Source organism: Saccopteryx bilineata, chromosome 5 (assembly GCF_036850765.1).
Source record: "Saccopteryx bilineata isolate mSacBil1 chromosome 5, mSacBil1_pri_phased_curated, whole genome shotgun sequence".
In the NCBI taxonomy this organism is placed as follows: Eukaryota; Metazoa; Chordata; class Mammalia; order Chiroptera; family Emballonuridae; genus Saccopteryx; species Saccopteryx bilineata.
This window is the reverse complement of record NC_089494.1, coordinates 20456644-20475028: the sequence shown is the minus strand read 5'-3', so window position 1 is coordinate 20475028 and position 18385 is coordinate 20456644. Positions and strand designations below refer to the sequence as shown.

At 45.2% G+C, this 18385-nt stretch overlaps 2 protein-coding genes across 3 annotated transcripts in view; one reads left to right on the top strand and one right to left on the bottom strand.

Annotated features, from left to right (window-relative positions):
* PECR (peroxisomal trans-2-enoyl-CoA reductase) overlaps nucleotides 1–4761 on the bottom strand; it is a 53476-nt gene extending 48715 nt beyond the window's left edge. Inside the window, exon 1 of the mRNA XM_066279426.1 lies at nucleotides 4581–4761. Within this exon, the coding sequence (XP_066135523.1) occupies nucleotides 4581–4704 (124 nt within the window). The 5' untranslated portion in view covers nucleotides 4705–4761. The remainder of the gene's footprint in view (nucleotides 1–4580) is intronic.
* Nucleotides 4762–4857: 96 nt separating this feature from the next.
* On the top strand, nucleotides 4858–17547 carry TMEM169 (transmembrane protein 169). 2 transcript variants are annotated; one of them, XR_010725642.1, is made up of 4 exons: nucleotides 4858–4931; nucleotides 12051–12443; nucleotides 14839–16225; nucleotides 17310–17547. XR_010725642.1 is itself a non-coding variant. In XM_066232921.1 (3 exons), exons 2-3 carry the CDS (start codon nucleotides 12173–12175, stop codon nucleotides 15459–15461), a joined length of 894 nt encoding a protein of 297 aa, XP_066089018.1. In that variant the 5' UTR covers nucleotides 4858–4931; nucleotides 12051–12172; the 3' UTR covers nucleotides 15462–17547. The 2 variants fall into 2 exon arrangements, 1 of the variants encoding a protein (XP_066089018.1); XM_066232921.1 differs by having other exon boundaries at nucleotides 14839–17547.
* Nucleotides 17548–18385: the final 838 nt, after the last annotated feature.

Here is an 18385-nt window from a genome sequence, read left to right as displayed (position 1 = left end):
GAGAATGCAAGCTGACAAAGTCTTCTCAGTTTAAGGCTTACGCCAAAGGCTAAGCTCTTCCCCACAGCCTCTGTCTGATGGTTTAAATTGGTGAGGGCAATTTACCTGCCCTTCCGCACACATCCATGTTTGTTGTGATGCTGATGGTTTCTACTTGTCCCATTCCCCATGTTCTTCAGAGACTGGAGGCAATTTTCTTTTTACCCTTTGTTTTACGAAGTTAAAATCTTATGCATGGTGGGGGCTTTTCTGCACTTGGGAGAATTCTTCGTTTGCCTCTGAAATGTGACTTTATATCTGAGCTCTTTGTTTTGCAAATGGCTTTGCTCTATGCACTATAAATAAAGTGTTTTGGGGGTGCAGGCTTGCTCTTGCAAGCCATCAGCTTGGCAAGGAGACCTCAGGATTCCGTCCTTTTTCTCTGTGTTTATTTTGTAATCCTCCACTGCTCCCACTCGAGACCTGCACAATTACGAGTCGCACTGGTTCGTGACAGGTGGCACCCAATGTAGGGCTCGGATACGGCAAAACGAAACTGAAGAAGGCAGGTGAGAGGGCCTCCTGAGCTCGCATGCGATGAGTAAGGTAGAAGGGGGCAGAGTACAGTCGGGAGTGATAAATTATGGGACAGGCAGGGTCAAAATAAAGGGATTTTTTTTGTAAAAATGCTTTGCAGCTAGAAAGCTTTCTGCGGTATGTTCAAGATGTCTGTCCATGGTTCCCGGAGGAGGAAATGGTTAGTTCTGCTACATGGGAGCAAGTAGGTCAAGTTCTGAAAAGGAGGTGGTGTGAGGTGACTATGGCAGGAGAAGTGAACATGGAGGTCTCTCCAGCAGTTGGTGCCGTACTCTGTGGCTGGGGGGCCAGGGAACATGGGCAGTGCGGCTGCTCCCGGTTCTCTCCTGGTTCTCTCCAGCTGCTTGGCCTGCTGCTCAGCTAAAATTGAGATGGGGAGGAGTCTCGGCATGGTCAACCTGAACTGCCGGTTGCAGCGGTGGTGGAATTTAAGAAGGGTTAGGAAAGTTACAGCTTTTCCTGTTATTGTCTGACTTTAACGTTTTAGCCACAATCCTCTGAACTATTATTTTGTTTCTTTTCTATTCTTAGCCTTGAAATTAGGTAGGGGACCCCTGGCAGATCTAACTACAAAACTGCCCAAGCAGCCACTGAGAGTTATTTACTTGGGGAGATTTTGCTAGTTCCATCCTTCAGTGCCTGTCAGAAAATGCCCAGAGATCAGACAGGCATCTCTCTGGTCTGCTTACTCACTGAAATCCAGGGTTTCACTCTGATTTCTCTGATTCTAGTTTCTGTTTAGTTTTTGTCTGATGTTGTCCAAAATGTGACTTTTAAGGCCTGAATTAAGTTCTTGCATGCAAAATAATTGTAAATGATGGCTCTGATACTGAACTAAAAAAGAAAAAATTTTCATCCCTGCATTTTTGCTTTAAAATTGGAACACGTAAGGAATGCTCATTTAAATTTAAATAGAATGGAATCTGGATCCGAAAGACTGGCTAATTTAGTTTGTGTTTTGTGAGGTGTGCTCTGTGTTCTTTGTCTTCAGAGTTGGGAGCCAAATAGCAACTCCAGAATTAGGATTAATCAGATTTATGTGTCATGCTTGCGTTGCGTCTCTGTACTGTAAATTTTCTTGTTTATGTGTAAAACTATACTCAGGTCTGTGAAACAAAAGAATTGAACAAAATTAGGCAGGGCCCTGATGAGCCACTTCAGGAACTTGTCTCGTGGCTGCTTCAGGCAGTTGGAAGAATAGTATAAGAATGCTAATTCTGCTTGTCGGGCCACACCCTACAAAAGGGGCCCCCCGAGGAGATTGGGGATATGGCTCCTCTGATGCTGCATACTGGATTCAAAAAATAGGTCAGGAATGCCCTGAAGTGAACTAACAATAAAAGGGTGTAAGTTTAGAGGCTATAGGAAAAAAATGTTTTGAAAAAGATAGGAGCGTTACTTGTCAGTCCTAATAAGTTAGTCAGTGACAATGCTCCTGCGTATGTAGGAAAAGCATTTACTACATTTTGTTAAAACTTTTGGAATTGACTTGAGGGCAGGTATTCCTTACAATCCTCAGGGCCAAGGCATTGTAGAGTGTGCCCATCAAATGCTTAAAGGTCAATTAAAAATTTAAAAAGGGGGAGTCATACCCTAGAACTCCTGCAAATCTTCTCTATCACGCTCTTTTTACTTCAAAAATTTTTTAATACTGATGTACAGGGGGCCGTTCAGCGGCCGAGAGAATCTGGAATCCAATAAGGAAGGCCTTCCCTGAAGTCCAATGAAAGAACCTATTTCTAAAATCATGAAATATGTTCATAAAAGTATCAATCTAAAATTGATAATTACTGACTTAGTTGTCATTGAAAGTTAAGGTTTTTAGAAATTGAGAATTCTGATTGATTAGCAAGAAATTGTATGGTTTTAATAATAAAAAGGTGTAAGGTACAGAGGTACTTTTGAAAGAAAAAGGAAGAGGTAAGTTGTTCTGAAAGCTGGTTATTTCTGAATGGTAAAAAAGGTTTGTGTAAGTTACAGAAGGTCTGTGCAGGCTGTAGAAGGTTTGTGCAGAAAAAATTAAAAACAAAAAGACAAGGAGCTGAGAAAGTAGACAAAGGTGAGAAAAAGAGAAAGGAAGGACTTTAGAAATAGGATTGTCTTGAAAGGAAAATAAAAAGGAACACTAGAACATTGTTAGGGGTCTCAAAAGCTTGAGAAATTCTCCTGAACTTACAGGTGTTACAGAGCTAATAGCCTTCTTAAGCCCCAGCTACACACACAAAAAAGGGGAAGTCAGGAGGAGAGACTAACCTGACAAGAACAATTGTACAAGGTTCTTTTTACTTTTAATTTTTTGAACATTTCTTCCTCAGAACTTACTGTGCTGAGAGGCATTTATATCAGCTAAGCAATGGCCTAAGTCTTTCATGATATTAGCTGGCCCTAAGTGGCAAAATTCAATCAAATTACTAACTCGGGGGCAAGAGTATGTTCTAATTTTGTCATTGACAGGTCCTCTTTATTTATTTATTTATTTGTATTTTTCTGAAGTGAGAAGGTGGGAGGCAGAGAGGCAGACATCGGCATGCCCCTGACCAGGTTCCACTGGCATGCCCACCAGGGCATGATGTGCTGCCCATCTGGGGCGTTGCTCGGTTGCAATGGGAGCCATTCTAGCACCTGAGGTAGAGGCCAGGGAGCCATCCTCAGCGCCTGGGCCAACTTTGCTCCAATGGAGCCTTGGCTGAAGGAGGGGAAGAGAAAGAGAGAAAAAGAGAAAGAGAAAGGAGAGAGGGAAGGGGGAAGAAGCAGATGGACGCTTCTCCTGTGTGCCCTGGCCGGAATTGAACCCAGGATTTCCACACGCCAGGCTGATGCTCTACCACTGAGCCAATGTTTTTTAATTCAATGACGATTTACATTTTCATGTGGGTATTTTTTTTTTTTTTTTTTACAGAGACAAGAGAAAGAGTCAGAGAGAGGGATAGATAGGGACAGACAGGAACAAAGAGATGAGAAGCATCAATCATTAGTTTTTCATTGCGATACCTTAGTTCAGGGGTCAGGAACCTTTTTGGCTGAGAGAGCCATGAACACCACATATTTTAAAATGTAATTCCGTGAGAGCCATACAACGACTCGTGTACATTACGCATTATCCAATAAAAATTTGGTGTTGTCCCAGAGGACAGCTGTGATTGGTTCCAGCCACCCACAACCATGAACATGAGCGGTAGGAAATGGATTGTAATACATGAGAATGTTTTATATTTTTAACGTTATTTTTTTTTAATTAAAGATTTGTCTGTGAGCCATAGGTTCCCAACCCCTGCCTTAGTTGTTCATTGATTGCTTTCTCATATGTGCCTTGACCGTGGGCCTTCAGCAGACCGAGGAACCCCTTGCTGGAGCCAGCAACCTTGGGTCCAAGCTGGTGAGCTTTTTCTCAAACCAGATGAGCCTGTGCTCAAGCTGGTGACCTCGGAGTCTCCAACCTGGGTCCTCGGTATCCCAGTCTGACGCTCTATCCACTGCGCCACGGCCTGATCAGGCTTCATGTGGGTAAATTTATCAATTTTCTCCTTCATGGTTTCCTTCTTTATGTGCTTCCTTCATTCAAGTTACAGTAAACATAGTAAGAGATGAAAGATTAGATGATGGGAGCCTCTCAGTATGTTACAGCCTTTCCCAGTTAAATGACGTCTTCCTGTTCCCTAATCACTCATGAGGAGATCTATGCAATGACTTAATATTCCGTGCACATGCACGGTTAATTCCATTGCACGTTTCCACAGGTCTCCCCATTCACTACCTGGGGCACGGCAGTTTTGTCCCTACGTGTTCCCTTACCTGACAAGTGGTGGTTCATCGCCCACCACTTTCCTACAACTTCTTAGGAAGATCTTCCTCTCTTCCTGCGGTCTGAGTCTCGCCCCCCAGCGACACCTCTCTGCTTTGCAACTCCACTTTCCCAGCCCAGCCTAGTGTCCCCTGGCTCCGGATTCCGGTGTCCCTACGGACCCCTCGCACAGGGTCCCTGGTTCAGGGGACTGCTCACGTACCCAAATGCAGGAGCTCGGTCGCGATGGCCTTTCCGATGCCCGTGCCCCCGCCGGTGACGATAGCCACTTGGTTCTGCAGCAAGCCGGCAGCCAGGCAGCTGTTAACCTTAGCCAAAGGACCCATGGCCGCGGACAGTCTGACTGTGCTCAGATCCCGCTAACTTCCGTCGCTGAGTCTGCTGGACCTTGGAAGTGGGCGGCCCGCGAGCCCACGTGACGCCGGGCCCCGCCTCCGCCCCGCCCCGCCCGCGCGCCGCGGCGGCTGCCCTTTCTCTATGGGAAAACCGCTCCCAGGCGGCGGCTTCCCGACGGTCCGCATCCTCTGACAGTGTCTGTCTGGGGCACGCGTAGGTGAGACTGCAAGTTCGTTTTCGTTTGCTTTATTTTTTTTCCGATGCCATGGGAGCGGGGTGGCATTTGGGGTTGAGTGGCAGACGGGAAGCAGACAAAAGGCGGGAGTGTGTTCTGCTTTGAAATATTCTATCTCAGTGCTGTAGCTCTCGTGGTTAATTAAAATAGAATTTCCAGGGCATCTTGGGGCCTTGCTGCGCGCGCCCCCATCGGGCGCTGCTCTAGACCCAGCCGCTGTGTGCGGCTGGCTGAGAAGGCAAGGGGCTGGCTCAGCTCAGCGAAAAATTCTCTTCCAGATCCTTTCATCCTCCCGAAGGGACCCTGGGGGTAGCGGAGGGCTGGGGGGAGGAGGGGGCCCCTGCAGTTATCCACAGACGCAAGATAATAAATGACTTAAAAAATAAACTGGAGCCCATTTCTACCTCATCTTCTCAGGCATGAAGGGAAGAAGCATCCTTTACCAGATTCGAGATCTGATACATTTCAGGCAGGTTACATAAATCGATGAGTCTAAAAGAGGCTCTTTCCATGAAGGGTGCATGTTTCCGGCAGGAAAGCATCAGTAGGTGTGTGTTTGAGAACCTAACCTCCAGCGCATGCCTCATGCAGGGGAGCAAGCCTGTGGAGGTTGGGGGAAATTTCTCATCTGTGTTTGGGTGCCCAGTCTCAGGGATGTCTTATTCAGATTCTCCTCATTATTGTTCATCTTGCATCGTTCTGTCAACCCACCAGAGTGAGTTTACACCTGGACTCGCCTGCTGAAACTTTGCCTAAGAATCTTGTAGATCTAGGGGTTGTGCCAGGTGCTGTGGTCTTAACTATCCAGGCAGGATGCTATCTGTCTGTTATCAAAGTACTGTATTTTCCCCTGCTGGGCATTAAAATCATGTAGAAGCAAACAAATACAATTATTGTTTAGTTGTGCCCACCGCCTAGGTATTCACAAAGCAACTTGGAAGTTGTTGAGAGTGGAATCAGACATCTTCCTTCCTGTTCCTCCATCGCCTGCCCTTCTCTGAACTCGTTTAAGATGCACTTGTCTCTCAATCTTTGTTGCTGACAGATTCCAAGAGGGAATCGCATCCTCTGACACCGGTTGCTACACCGATTGCAAGAGGGAAGAAAGCTCGTCCCTTCCCATTTGCTAATTTATCTAGGAATCCCATCTGCTATTAAGTCAGTTATGTAGTTATAACCAGTTTTTTTAAGTACATCATCACTTCCTTAACCAAGAAGTAAATTTACATATTAAAGTTCAAAGTGTTGTTGCAGAGAAACATATAATTTCTGGTACTTGAATCCCAATGACAAAATAATTTTTTTAAACAGGAAGAGAAACATTGACTTGGTTCTGAGGCATTTCTTATTCCAGAATATTCCAGGCTTCTTGGGGGGGGGACAAAGAAGGAACAATTTAAGTTTTTTTTTTTTAATGAAGATATAATTTAATGGGGTTTGTAACTAGGTTGGACTTGCAGGTTCACGCAGCTCTGTCCGGGTCGGTCGCTGAGGGCCTGGCTGTGCCTCAGCCTCTGTGTGGTGGCGGAGTGGACCACGAGGGGGACTCCGCAGTGTCCGTGACAAGGTGACAGGACTGGCTGCAGGCCAGTTTTGATGGCTGAGGATGACAAGGAGCCATTCCTTACTCAGCAGCGAGGAGGTGGCAGCCTGAGCAATCAGAAAGCTATTTTTCACAATCTAAAGAGAGCCTGTGATTAAGAGAGACAGGGTCTTTGAGAGATCGTTTGTTAAAAATAAAGAGGCATGCCCCTCTGCCTCTGACCTCAGCCAGGGTTTGCACCTCGGCTAACCCTGTGAGGCCTGGAGGCCCCGCAGTAGTTTTGCCTCTTGGCATCTCTTTGTTTCCAGATTTTAACCCTGGCTCCTGGTTGAGCCATCTTTTCTCAGGACAGGCACACCATGCCACACTGACTGCTCCTTCGGTGAATCAAATGCGGCCCTTCCCTGCGCTCTGCATCACTGCCCCCCTTGTCATGGTGAAAAGAGCATCTTCAAGGCCACTTTCCTTCCACATTCCCACCCTGTCATACTCTGTTAGTGCTGACTCCCTCATCTGGGATTCTCCTGTTCACCCATCTTCCCACCCCTCCCCCGCCCCACTGGCCTGCTAACTTCATTTTCTCCCCTCTGCAAAGCAGCTGCTGGCTCAGACTGACAGGGGCTTCTGGGATTCACAACACCCAGACTCACAGAATCTCCATCTGTGCAGAAGGAATTTCAATGAGGCCTCTAGCCCCACCCCATCTTCAAGTAAGAGCTCAACTCACACAAATAACACTCTTAAGCAATTCACAATATTCAGCCACATTTATTGAGCACCTGCCATGTGCCAGCTACTGTTTTAGGCATGGGAGATACAGCACAGTGCACAAGACATCTCGGAGCCCCTGCCTTTGTAGAGTTTATATTCTAGCATGGATGTGTGTTGGGAGCAAGAATGGGAGGTAGAAAAGGTATGTGTTCTATGAGAAGTAAGGCAATAAGCAAACAAAAGATTAGACAGTGAAGATTAGATCTTACAATGAAGAGATGCTCAAGCTCCTTGTGACCCACTACCTTTGCTGCCAGTAACTATTTCCTCTGTGATGGTCATGTCCTCCCTAGAGGATGAACCTCTGTCAGTGTGATAGCCTTTCAGAACCAGGTAGGTTGGCAATGACAAAAATGCTGTCACGGGACCACAAAGAAATAAGCTGCAGCCTGACTGTGCTCATGGCAACTTCACAGCAACTGGCTGGGGGCCGGGAGTTTTAAGCTGCTATTCCATCATCGCTCCTGTTACTGGACTCCCATCTGAGCCCAATTCCCTTTCATTTTTATGTTGGTAAGACTGTCTTCCTGAGATGAGCTAATGGTACTTTTCAATGATAAAATGATAAGTGTTTTATTTCTTAATTGGCCTAGTACATATAATGGTCATAAATCAAGATGCCATTGGGAGGGTCTGGCCACCCCAGACAGATAATTCGTGGCCCTTTGGGTAACACGTACACAACTCAGAGAAGAATTGAAAGCATAGTAGGTTGGAGCAAGACAGCTCACGGTGGTGGTAAATTACCTTGAACATGATAATACTCTACCTCCCAACACAGTTCAGGTTCCTTGAAAGAGGGAGATGTGTCCATATGGGTCAAAGTGCAAAAAGTCAACCGCTGATTGTTCTTAAACCATTGGAACAGGCCGCCCTGGTTTGAAAGCTTTATAGCTCAGAGGTGGCAAAATGGCAGCCACTTGTGTTTTGTTTAGTGTTTTGTTCTCTACTTGGTAATTTATTTAAATTTGGACTAATTGTAACAGTTAAGATCAGGAATTTAACATGAAACTTCATACAACTCATACCAAATGGGCCTGCCTTTCTCTATGAAAACAATTAACAGAAAAACAGTAGGCTTCGGGGGTGGAAGAGAGAAACAGTAGCTTCCTGTTTAAGATGAGACCTCAGCTCTTTGTTGTCCATAGCCCCCACCTCTCCTTATTGTGTCCAGATGTTAAGGCTTGGTGTCATGGAAACTTCTTAGTATTTATATTTTTTCAGCCATGATTTATGCATGTTACTTGGATCTCTGCAGTGAATAGAGGGCAGCTACATCAGAGCTTCCTGGCTTCTCCATCCACTGAGCTCACGGTACTGCTGACTGTATCTGGATGGGTTTGGAAAAGGCACTGGATCAATGTGCTCCAGTGACTACCTGGGAGCACAAAGTTGTGAGCTAACTCCAGAGAAGTCATGCCTGATGCCGAGAGGTCTGTGACCCACCAGCGAACCACTACTGCAGAGATAGGCACAGTGACTAAGTAACTGATTGGTGGGGGTAGTGACTGAGTGACTGAATGAATGGCCACTGGCCAGCAGGGAGTAGTGACCAGACTTCCTGCGGATGACTCAGCCCTACAAAGGTACTGTAGCTGGGTAGGTACGCTCATTTTGTGGTGTTTTGAGTCTGAGGTTTTACTGAATACCTAAGAGCTGGGGGTTCTTTGTTGTTGTTTCAATCATAAAACTGCTTTGGTACACTGTTGGCCTTCTCGTTGCAAGCAGAGAATAGTCTTTGTCTCAGTCTGCTCAGGCTGCTAACACAAAAATACCATGTACTGGGTAGCGAAAGTAACAAATGTATTACTATTATATAGTCTGAAAGCTATGAGATCTGGGAAGACCAAGATCAAGGTGTTGGCAGATCCAGTGTCTTATGAGAGCCTGGTTAATAGACTTCTTCTTGGTTGACAGGTGGCAGAAAGAGCAAGAAAGCTCTCGGGGGTCTGTTTTATAAGGCCACTCATCTCATTCACAAGTGCTGCACCTTCATAGCCTAATCACCTCCTAAAGACCTCACCTCCTAATGCCCTGACACTGAGGGACAAGATTTCAACATAGGAATTTTGGAGGGACACAAATATTCAGTATAACAGTATCATATAGTGCATTGAGCTCCCCAGTGGGTTCCTGGTAGGGCTTGAGCCAGCATCAGTGTGTTATCTTTTGAGTGGACAACTGAGTTTCAGAATTCCTGGCCCACCCAGGAGAATCAAAACCGCTAGAACCAGCTATTATCAGGGGTGATGCCATTTTATGCTCTAACTCTGAAATGCATAGCAAAATCTGCTTATGCCTCAGGACAGATGAACTGGAACACAGCAGAGGGATTGGGACAGAAAATAACCTTGGACAATCCTGGTGTAATGGGTGAGATTTCCATTTGACTGCCTAAGAGACCAAAATAACCCTGGATTAAGACAAAATAAATGTACTTTTTTTTCTTATATTACAGTGCAGAGGAAGAGGGTTTATGGCTGGTAGGGTGAATCTTATTCCTTCTTTCTCATTCCTCTGCCATTCCTACGGTAGGTAGGCCCTTGTCTGCACGACTGAAGATGGCTCGTCAAGTTCACATTCCAGCCCTCAAGAAGGCGAAAAGAGGAAGGAGAGGTGCAGATGTGGAAATTACACACATCACATTTACTTATATCCCATTGGCCAAAAACTAGTCCTGATTATACTTATCAGCAAAGGATGCTGGGAAATGTTATCTTCACTAGGGAAGTCATGTGATCAACTAAAAACATTATTAAAGGAGAAAATAGATAAAGGTGTAGCACTCAAGAGTTGGGGCACAGCTGTGCTTCTTAAGCATAAAGGAGCTTATTACTATCTCTTTATTAAACTTTTCTTCAGTCTCAGTCTTTGACAAAAATCAGGATAATACTTAATTGCGACCACATTATCACCCCCGAAATCATTCATACAGTCACTTAAAACCTACTTGTAGGCCTGCTTGTATGGTACTACTCTGTCAAGCTTATAGCCCAGTAGAGGGGAAAGACAATCAAATAAAATAACAAAACTGAATTACAAATATTGATAAGTCTTATACAAGAAATTGGTGGTTATGATAAGGAATAATGAAAGGCAGAGCAGGGAGACTGTTTTTGGTGTCAGGAAAGCCTTGAGGGAGGTGACTTTTGAACTGAGAACTGGGGAGTACAAAGGCTACGGCCATGTGAAGGGGCAAGGGTGGGGCAGCACCAGCCAAGCCAGACAGCATTTCAAAAGACCAAGAGGAAAGCGCTTGGTGCTCCCGAGAGACGTGTAGGCAGCCGGTGTAACTGAGCACCGAAGGTATATATGAGAACAGTGGTGTCGCGTAGGATGGCAAGATGGGAGGGGGCCAGGTCGTTAGGCCACATGGATCTTGTTTTATAAGAGCAAGATGTCCCTCGAGGGTTCTAAGCAGAAAATGGCATGATTTTATTATTGTTTTCAAAATATCTTTTTAACTACCGAGTGGAGAATTGATTGGAAGGCAGCAGGAGTAGAATCCTGAAGAGCATTTTTTTAGAACCATAAGTAAGAGGTGATGGCCATCACACCAAAGTGGTAACAATGGGGACGGGAAAAGTGGTGGGCGAATTTGAGAATTATAGAAAGTTGCCTTCAAGAATGGCTTCAATCCAGTTATTTTAAGCATGGGTTTTAGAGTCAGCATGTTCTTCACAAGCCGTTCGCCCGCCCCCAAGGATGACTGAGAATCCGAACTAATGATTTCTTGAGGCTTCTATGCGGCACCACCTTCATTGCTTGACTTTGGACCAGGTAGAGGTGGACGGTGGGTGAGACCCAACTTCCAGAGAAAGGAGCAAAGTCCTTTCTCTTCTCTTAATTCTGTGGAGTAGTCTTGGAAACCAGGGGAATTCTTTTTATCCTGTAGCTCATGGAATCTACAAGGAAGAAGAAATGTTCAGAACCTGTTTCCCAGATAAAATACTAACAGCATCCTACAGTGCACATAAATGGGGGAGAGAGTTAAGTCATCCTCTGTTACCAGTTGTTCACATCTTAGTTTTAAGTAGGCATTTTCTCTTCTCCTCTGTACTATCAGGTCAAAAAGTTCACATGAAGTATCTGAGCCCTGGGGGTCTTTCTACTGGAGACGGGGAAGCGTAAGACATTTCCTGATTGCTAGAATTTTATAACACCCCCCTCCCCGCATGCACACACCTCTTTACCTGCTAACCAAAAAGAGAAGAAAAAGTGTTAAGAATGAAAGTATGCATCCTCTCTACTGTTTTCCAGCAGTGTGATAGGACAGATCCCAGAAACCAGTTAACAGGTGTCTTTTACCTGTCCTCTACCTTAAACAGGGTATACGTGGGGGGCGAAGTTGTGCCATCTTTGGGTGCCTCACTGAAAGCTGCATTCATTCACTCGGGTATAATTGCAAAGTATGACTTGATAGCCAGGAGCCTGGAGCACTGGTTGCAGCTATTTGAACCTTTATCTGTGGTGAGAGTAAGAATGGTTCTTAACCCCCATTTGTCTGTAAGGCATCCTCACCCACTCTCTTTATATTTAGATAGATTGATGGTGTTTACATAATATTATGTTTGCGTGACAAACATATTTTTGCAACACATGAAATTTTATTCACAACAATCCATTCTTGTAAAAGTATTTCTGCAGCACTCAAAGTGCAGAAATAAAGTGTTATGAGAAGAAAAGGGAGTCAAAGACTTCTGTCAAGTCAAGGATCATTTTCCAAACTCCTTTCCCGCTCACCCCATCCCTTCCCTGTTGATGGCTTTGCTTTCCTGTCTTTCAAGTTGAGCTCATCGTTGGGACATCTTTGCATAGCCCCATTCAAGAAGATCTGTGATGTGTGGATTTTAAATTTGCCCAAGCAAAACAAACTCTTCATAAAGGATAACCAGACGTCAGGACAAGGATGGAAGAGCTGGTACCAGTGGAAAGCCAGGACCAGCTCCCAAGCCCCCACCATGGCTCTCTGAGGAAGGCCGTGGCTGCTGCCCTGTCCCTGGATGGGGAACCCACAATGGGTCGCAGGAAAAAGAGGAAGAAGGAGCCCCGCCCAGAATCTATCATCATCTACCGGTCAGAGAATGAGGAAGTGGACGAGGAGCCTGGGGAATCGGAAGGTGGAGAGCAGCCTAAAGAGGAGGAGGGAGATGACTTCCTAGACTGTCCTGCCGATGACGGTAAGTCTCTCTGGGGCTGCTTGCTTAAAGCCATGGGAGAGGAACCAAATGAGGATCCACCAGAAGAAGATAGGAATTTGATCTCTGTCTGTTTCTTCTTGTTGATACATTTCTTCTCAAAATGTTGTAGCCTTCATTCAATAAATCGATGGTATTTATTGAGCATTTATTATGTTTTCTTCTAGGTGATATGGAGATCTCCACCCTTTTGGAACTTGTAGTGTAATAATGAAAGGGACCCATTTGTACACAAATGTTAGGAATGTAAGCATACTGTGCTAATAATCACTTAATACATGTGAAATAAAGAAACAATAATAATTGACTTTCATAATCAGAAAAATGCAAATTATAACGAGTTATAGCATTCCCTCACATTTAAGGTGGCCAAAAACTGGGTAAAATATGCTATCAAATGTGTAGAAGTGGACATACACTCATACACCTCAGGTTGAAGGGTAATCTGCTTTAACCATTGTAAGGAAAATGGTCCATTTTTATCAAATTCAAAATATGTATATCCTATGTCCTGGAAATTTTCAGTATCTACCTCGGGCAACTTATGCCCATGTGCACAAGGAAGCAGGTGTAAGAATGTGTGTCGCTGCTAACGAAGTTGCGGAGTGTGTGTATCGAGCATCGCTGCACAGCAATAAATGGGTGAGGTAGATCTGTTTGTATAGATGGATTGGTCTCAGAGACTTATGCTCACAGTGAACAGGTGACATCCCTGCTCTCATTTAATTGACCTTCTAGTGGAGGGACGACAGACAGTGAGCAAGCCAGCAAATAAAAGATAATTTCAGGTAGTGGGTTGAGTTCCCAAGACAATAAACCCTGGTGTAGGGAGGATGAGTAACTGCTGGAGGCTGTGGGGGGAGAGATCGCGTGGTTGTGTAAGGCATATGTGAGGATGTGATGTTTGAGCAAATCTGAATGACAGGAAGGAACCAGCCACGAAAAGTTCTGGGGCTGAGCTTTTAGAGGAGGGAGAGCAGCAAAGGCAAAAGGCCTTAAGGTGGGAACACCATTGTCTGTTTCTGGAATGGAGTTCTATCTGTTAAGGAGTTTGGAGAACGAGGAATACTAAGGGGTCAGAAATGTAGGCAGGGTCCGATCATGTTGGGCCTTGCGGGTCATAGTCAAGAGTTTGGGATTTGTTGTAAATGCAAGGGGAAGTCAATAGAAGACTTTTAATTAAGCGAAGGAGAGATATCATGTCTTTTATACTTTTTAAGAGATCCCTCTAGCTTCTTTATAAAGAATGGATTATAAGGGGTGACATTAAGCTGATGAGGAACTGTTGTCTCCTATTGCCACAACAGCACGAGGTCGAGGGTCACAGCAGGAGAGATGGCTGAAGAATAGAGGCTGGATTCAGAGTGCAGACTTGCTGGTGGACTGGAGCTAGGGAGTAAGAAAAAGAGGAGTCACTAGTGACTCCTGAAGTCTTGACAGGAACAACAGAGAGGGTAGTGGTGATGTCAATTATTCAGATGAGGGAGACTAAAACCATTTGGTTCAGGGGCAACATACAACCCTTTTTATCTGGGCAGTCAGAGTCCCTGACACTATCCTGAGCCCAGCTCTGTAGGTAGCTCTGTTCTAGCCTTCCTCCAGCCAAGGGTTAAGGAGTCCAACAGGACCTGGGGGACACCCCAACCTGAAGCCTGTGCTCCCCACCTCCTTCGCTTGTACACTACATTTCACATACCAAGGACCATGGACTTTGCTGTTTCAGTGTCCCCAACCTCACTTCCAGGGGCTAAAGGGTGTGGCTGCTTGGTGATTAGTAATGGTGCTGGTGGTCTTGGTAGTAGGGATGTTGTGTGTGTGCGCTGTGTGGCATGTATGTTTGTGATACTGTGTGTGCTGTCTGTGTGGTATGTATGTATGTGTTGTATGTGTGTGTGTGTGTGTGCAGAGCTTGAATATGAGGGCTGGAATGTCCACAGGCTTGTGAGAAGGCCCCCTCTTAGGGAAGCACAGAGAAGGCATGGCGCTGGGCTTCCCATCAGTATAATGCACATTGAGTACAATCTTCATACATAGTTGATACTCATAGGCAATATTTTCACAGTACTTGTAAACTAGAAATAAGATCGCTATAAAGTGGTGTCTGTAGTGAAGTTCCTCAACCCCCCCCCCCCATATCACAGAGGTCGTGTCAAGATTGAGATTGAGGCCTAGGAAAGTGGAGAGAGAACACAAAAAATACTACCAGTGGTCACCATCCTGAGGGAGCCCATTCAGTCTCTCATTGAATCACTGACTCTAGTACCATGCCAAATGCTATACTAGGGGACACTGTTACCATCAGCCGCGGCCTCAGGGCACAACACTGATGAAATGGCCACTCTTCTGATCTTGACTTCACCTCTTTTATGCTCTGCAGGTATGTGGAACATGCCTTTGGATAGCCGCTATGTCACATTAACTGGGACTATCACACGAGGGAAGAAAAAGGGTCAGATGGTAGACATCCACGTCACGTTGACAGAGAAGGAGCTACAGGAATTGACCAAGCCTAAAGAGTCGTTGAAAGAAACAGCAACGGAAGGCAGAGAGGTCTGCCAGATGGCAGCAGACCGTGGGCCCCATGTGGTCCTCTGGACGCTGGTCTGCCTGCCTGTGGTTTTTATCCTCTCTTTTGTTGTCTCTTTCTACTATGGTACTATCACTTGGTACAACATCTTCCTCGTTTACAACGAGGAGAGGACCTTTTGGCACAAGATCTCATGTTGTCCTTGCCTCATTCTCTTCTATCCGGTGCTCATCATGGCCATGGCCTCTTCCCTGGGCCTCTATGCTGCTGTGGTTCAGCTCTCGTGGTCCTGGGGGGCATGGTGGCAAGCTGCCCAGGACATGGAGAAAGGCTTCTGTGGCTGGCTCTGCAGCAAGCTGGGTCTGGAGGATTGCTCTCCCTACAGCATTGTGGAGTTGCTTGAATCTGACAATGTTTCAGGCAATCTCTCCAACAAGGACCCCACCCAGGAACTAGAGACTTCCACTGTTTAACCTCCTTCCTCCTCTGGTCCCCACAGCCTGTCTATCGTCTTCCAATTCCAGCAGACACTTTCTTTAAAATATCCCCTCTCCCTCACAGTTCTTCTGGAAAACTCTAGCCCTACTATCTTGATGGTTCTAAGAAGGCAAGGAACAGAAAAGCAATTTATGCAAAAGTTGTCCATATGATGGGCAAACTCTTCTCCATCCCCTGCCCTAAAATGACCATTTATCTGGCACAAGAAGCTCAGTTCTAGGTCAGTTCAGGAGCTTGAAGGTGTTACTGGTGCCTGGAACCCAGGGGAGTATGTAACTAAACGTGACAGGGAGAATGAGGCTCTGGGAGGACCAGTAAAATAATAGATAGGGATGGAGTGAAACATTTAAGAGGCAGGGTTTCCACGGTGTAGCAGAATGTAAAGATGTGTGTGTATCACTTAGAGTTTTATTTAGCTGCATACGCCTGTAACATATCCCAAAACATCAGTGGTTTACACAACATAGAAGCTCCTTCCTTCTACAGAAGTCGAGAGGTAGACCCTCAGGGGACCTGATGGAGTTCCTGGGACCCAAGCTTCTTTTCTTTCCCTGCCACGAGTGAGATGTGACTCATCACCTTTATCTTCAACACCCCAGTGCTGACTACCTCTGCAGCCATCTCGTCCACCTTTCTGGCAGAATAGAGGAAGGGGCAAGGAAGAGCCCATTCTCTGTGCTCAAGGAGACTCCCACAAGGCCCACTCAATACGTCCTGTATCTTGTTGGCTAGCCCTCACGTGAGTCACATGATCTCACAAGCAAAAGACACTGCAAAACATAGTATTTAGGGCAGTTATATTCTAGGTTACATGTTGGGGGTTACACAAATAGAAGAGGAAAAAAAATAGAATGGCTATTTTGGTAGGCAAGTAAGAATCTCAGTAATTATTTACATACACTCAGATCCCAAATCGCAAATATAGTTTTATTATTTATTTATTTATTTATGCCTAAATCTTACACAGAGATTTTATTTATAGATACTAGCTATATATACTGTGTATATGCTATACATGGATGTTAGTAAGTCATGTACTTTGCCATTAAGTGTCTGTAATGTCGTGTGCTTTCAGGGTTTTTAGAAAGGAAGAGCAAACAGCTGAGTACAGCTGTATAACAGCAGCAGACCTTTTGTCCTAGTAGTAAAGGCGGTACTGGGTGGCAGCACAGTGGTACCTTGAGATACGAACAGACCAGCATACGAATTTTTTTTAAGATACGAGCTGCGACTTGGTCCATATTTTTCTTCGAGATCCGAGCGAAATTCCGAGATACGAGTCGTGATTCAGGAAGCTGCAGCTAGTTGGCGCGTTGGCACATGGGTCCAGTATCGGCAGTTTGATATATGGGTTGACTGGCTTACGAGCTCAGTTATAGAACGAATTAAATTTGACTCTCAAGGTGCCACTGTATTCAATTCACTCTGTAGATTAAAGACTGTGAAGGGAGAGATTGCATCTGTCACTCCCCCACCCCCACAGGGATCAGTAGCCCTAAGCAGGGATCAGTAGCCCTAAGCAGGGATCAGTAGCCCTAAGCAGAAGGAAGACAGAGAGAGCTTTCTGTTGTTTGGCCACTCAGACCTTTCTGGAGTTGAACAACAAACACGATCTTTGCTGTGCTGAGAAGACGGTCTTCCAGGCCACCAGAGAGTATAAACTAGATGAATCCACATTGATTGATTCTGAACTTAAAAAAAAAATCCTGAAGGTGTAGTTCTAATTTAAAAAAAAAAAAATCAAATCATCAGAGGTCAAGCAGTTTTTGGAAGTTTGGGGCTTTACAAGAATTGCTGCTACTCATGTCTTAATCATGTCTCAGGAAGAAGTTGTTGAAGAACTGCTGTGAGTCAAACCAGGCTGGCTGGACATGCTCTCCCACAGAAGGCCAGGGACACTTGCCTAACGTACGGTGCTGAAATCCACCCTCAGAAGACATTCCCTCCACTCCTTCAAATAACTATTACTAGTTTGACAAAACAAAATTCCATTCAGCATTTTTGAAGATAACCTTGGTGCTGTCTGGTGCTTTGACAGAGATGTAAACAACTGAACTGAAAACAAAATAAAAATAAAATCGAATTAACATGGGCTCACTTTGTCTTTGAGTTTCTTCCATATTGCTTTGAAAGCTAGTTTACAGAAAAAGGGTTACGATGGTGGTTGTCCGTGTGTGTGTGTAATGATCTTTTTGTGTGTGTGTGACAGAGAGACAGAGAGGGACAAATAGGAAGGAAGACAGATAAGAAGCATCAATTCTTTGTTGCAGCTCCTTAGTCTTAGTTGTTAATTGATTGCTTTCTGGTACATACCCCGACAGGGGGCGGGGGGGAGGGACTACAGCATACAGCAGAGTGAGTGACCTTGCTCTCAAGCCAGCCACCTTTGGGCTCAAGCCAGTGACTATGGGGTCACGTCTGTGATCCCACGCTCAAGCCAGAGAGCCCACACTCAAGCTGGTGAGCCTGTACTCAAGCTGGATGAGCCTGCACTCAAGCCAGTGACCTCGGGGTTTTGAACCTGGATCCTCTGCATCCCAGTCCAACACTCTATCCACTGCACCACTGCCTGGTCAGGCTGTAATGATCTTAATCTGAATCATTATGTCTTTACTTTCCATGTACCACTAATTTATGGAGATTGTTTAGGTGGACTGTTTCTATAGTCACATATTTACTTATGCCTGCATTGGTAAATTGCAAACAATTTTGTCACATTTTTCTGGGGTTAGGGATATCAGTTGCTAAGTCCAAAAACAGTTATAATTAGAGCAAGAGTAAAAGGGCCATAGTTGAAAGGAGGAGAGGGGGGTGAGGATGAGGCAAGGAACAACAGCTAGAGGAAGTTGACATGGTCCTCACCATAGTTGGTATCGCCACCTAGTGGAAGAAATAGGCT

Coding starts and splice junctions, on each gene's coding strand:
- TMEM169 (XM_066232921.1), top strand. CDS start 12,173: ATGGAAGAGCTGGTACCAGTGGAAAGCCAGGACCAGCTCCCAAGCCCC. Junction 12,444..14,838: donor AGACTGTCCTGCCGATGACG/GTAAGTCTCTCT, acceptor TATGCTCTGCAG/GTATGTGGAACATGCCTTTG.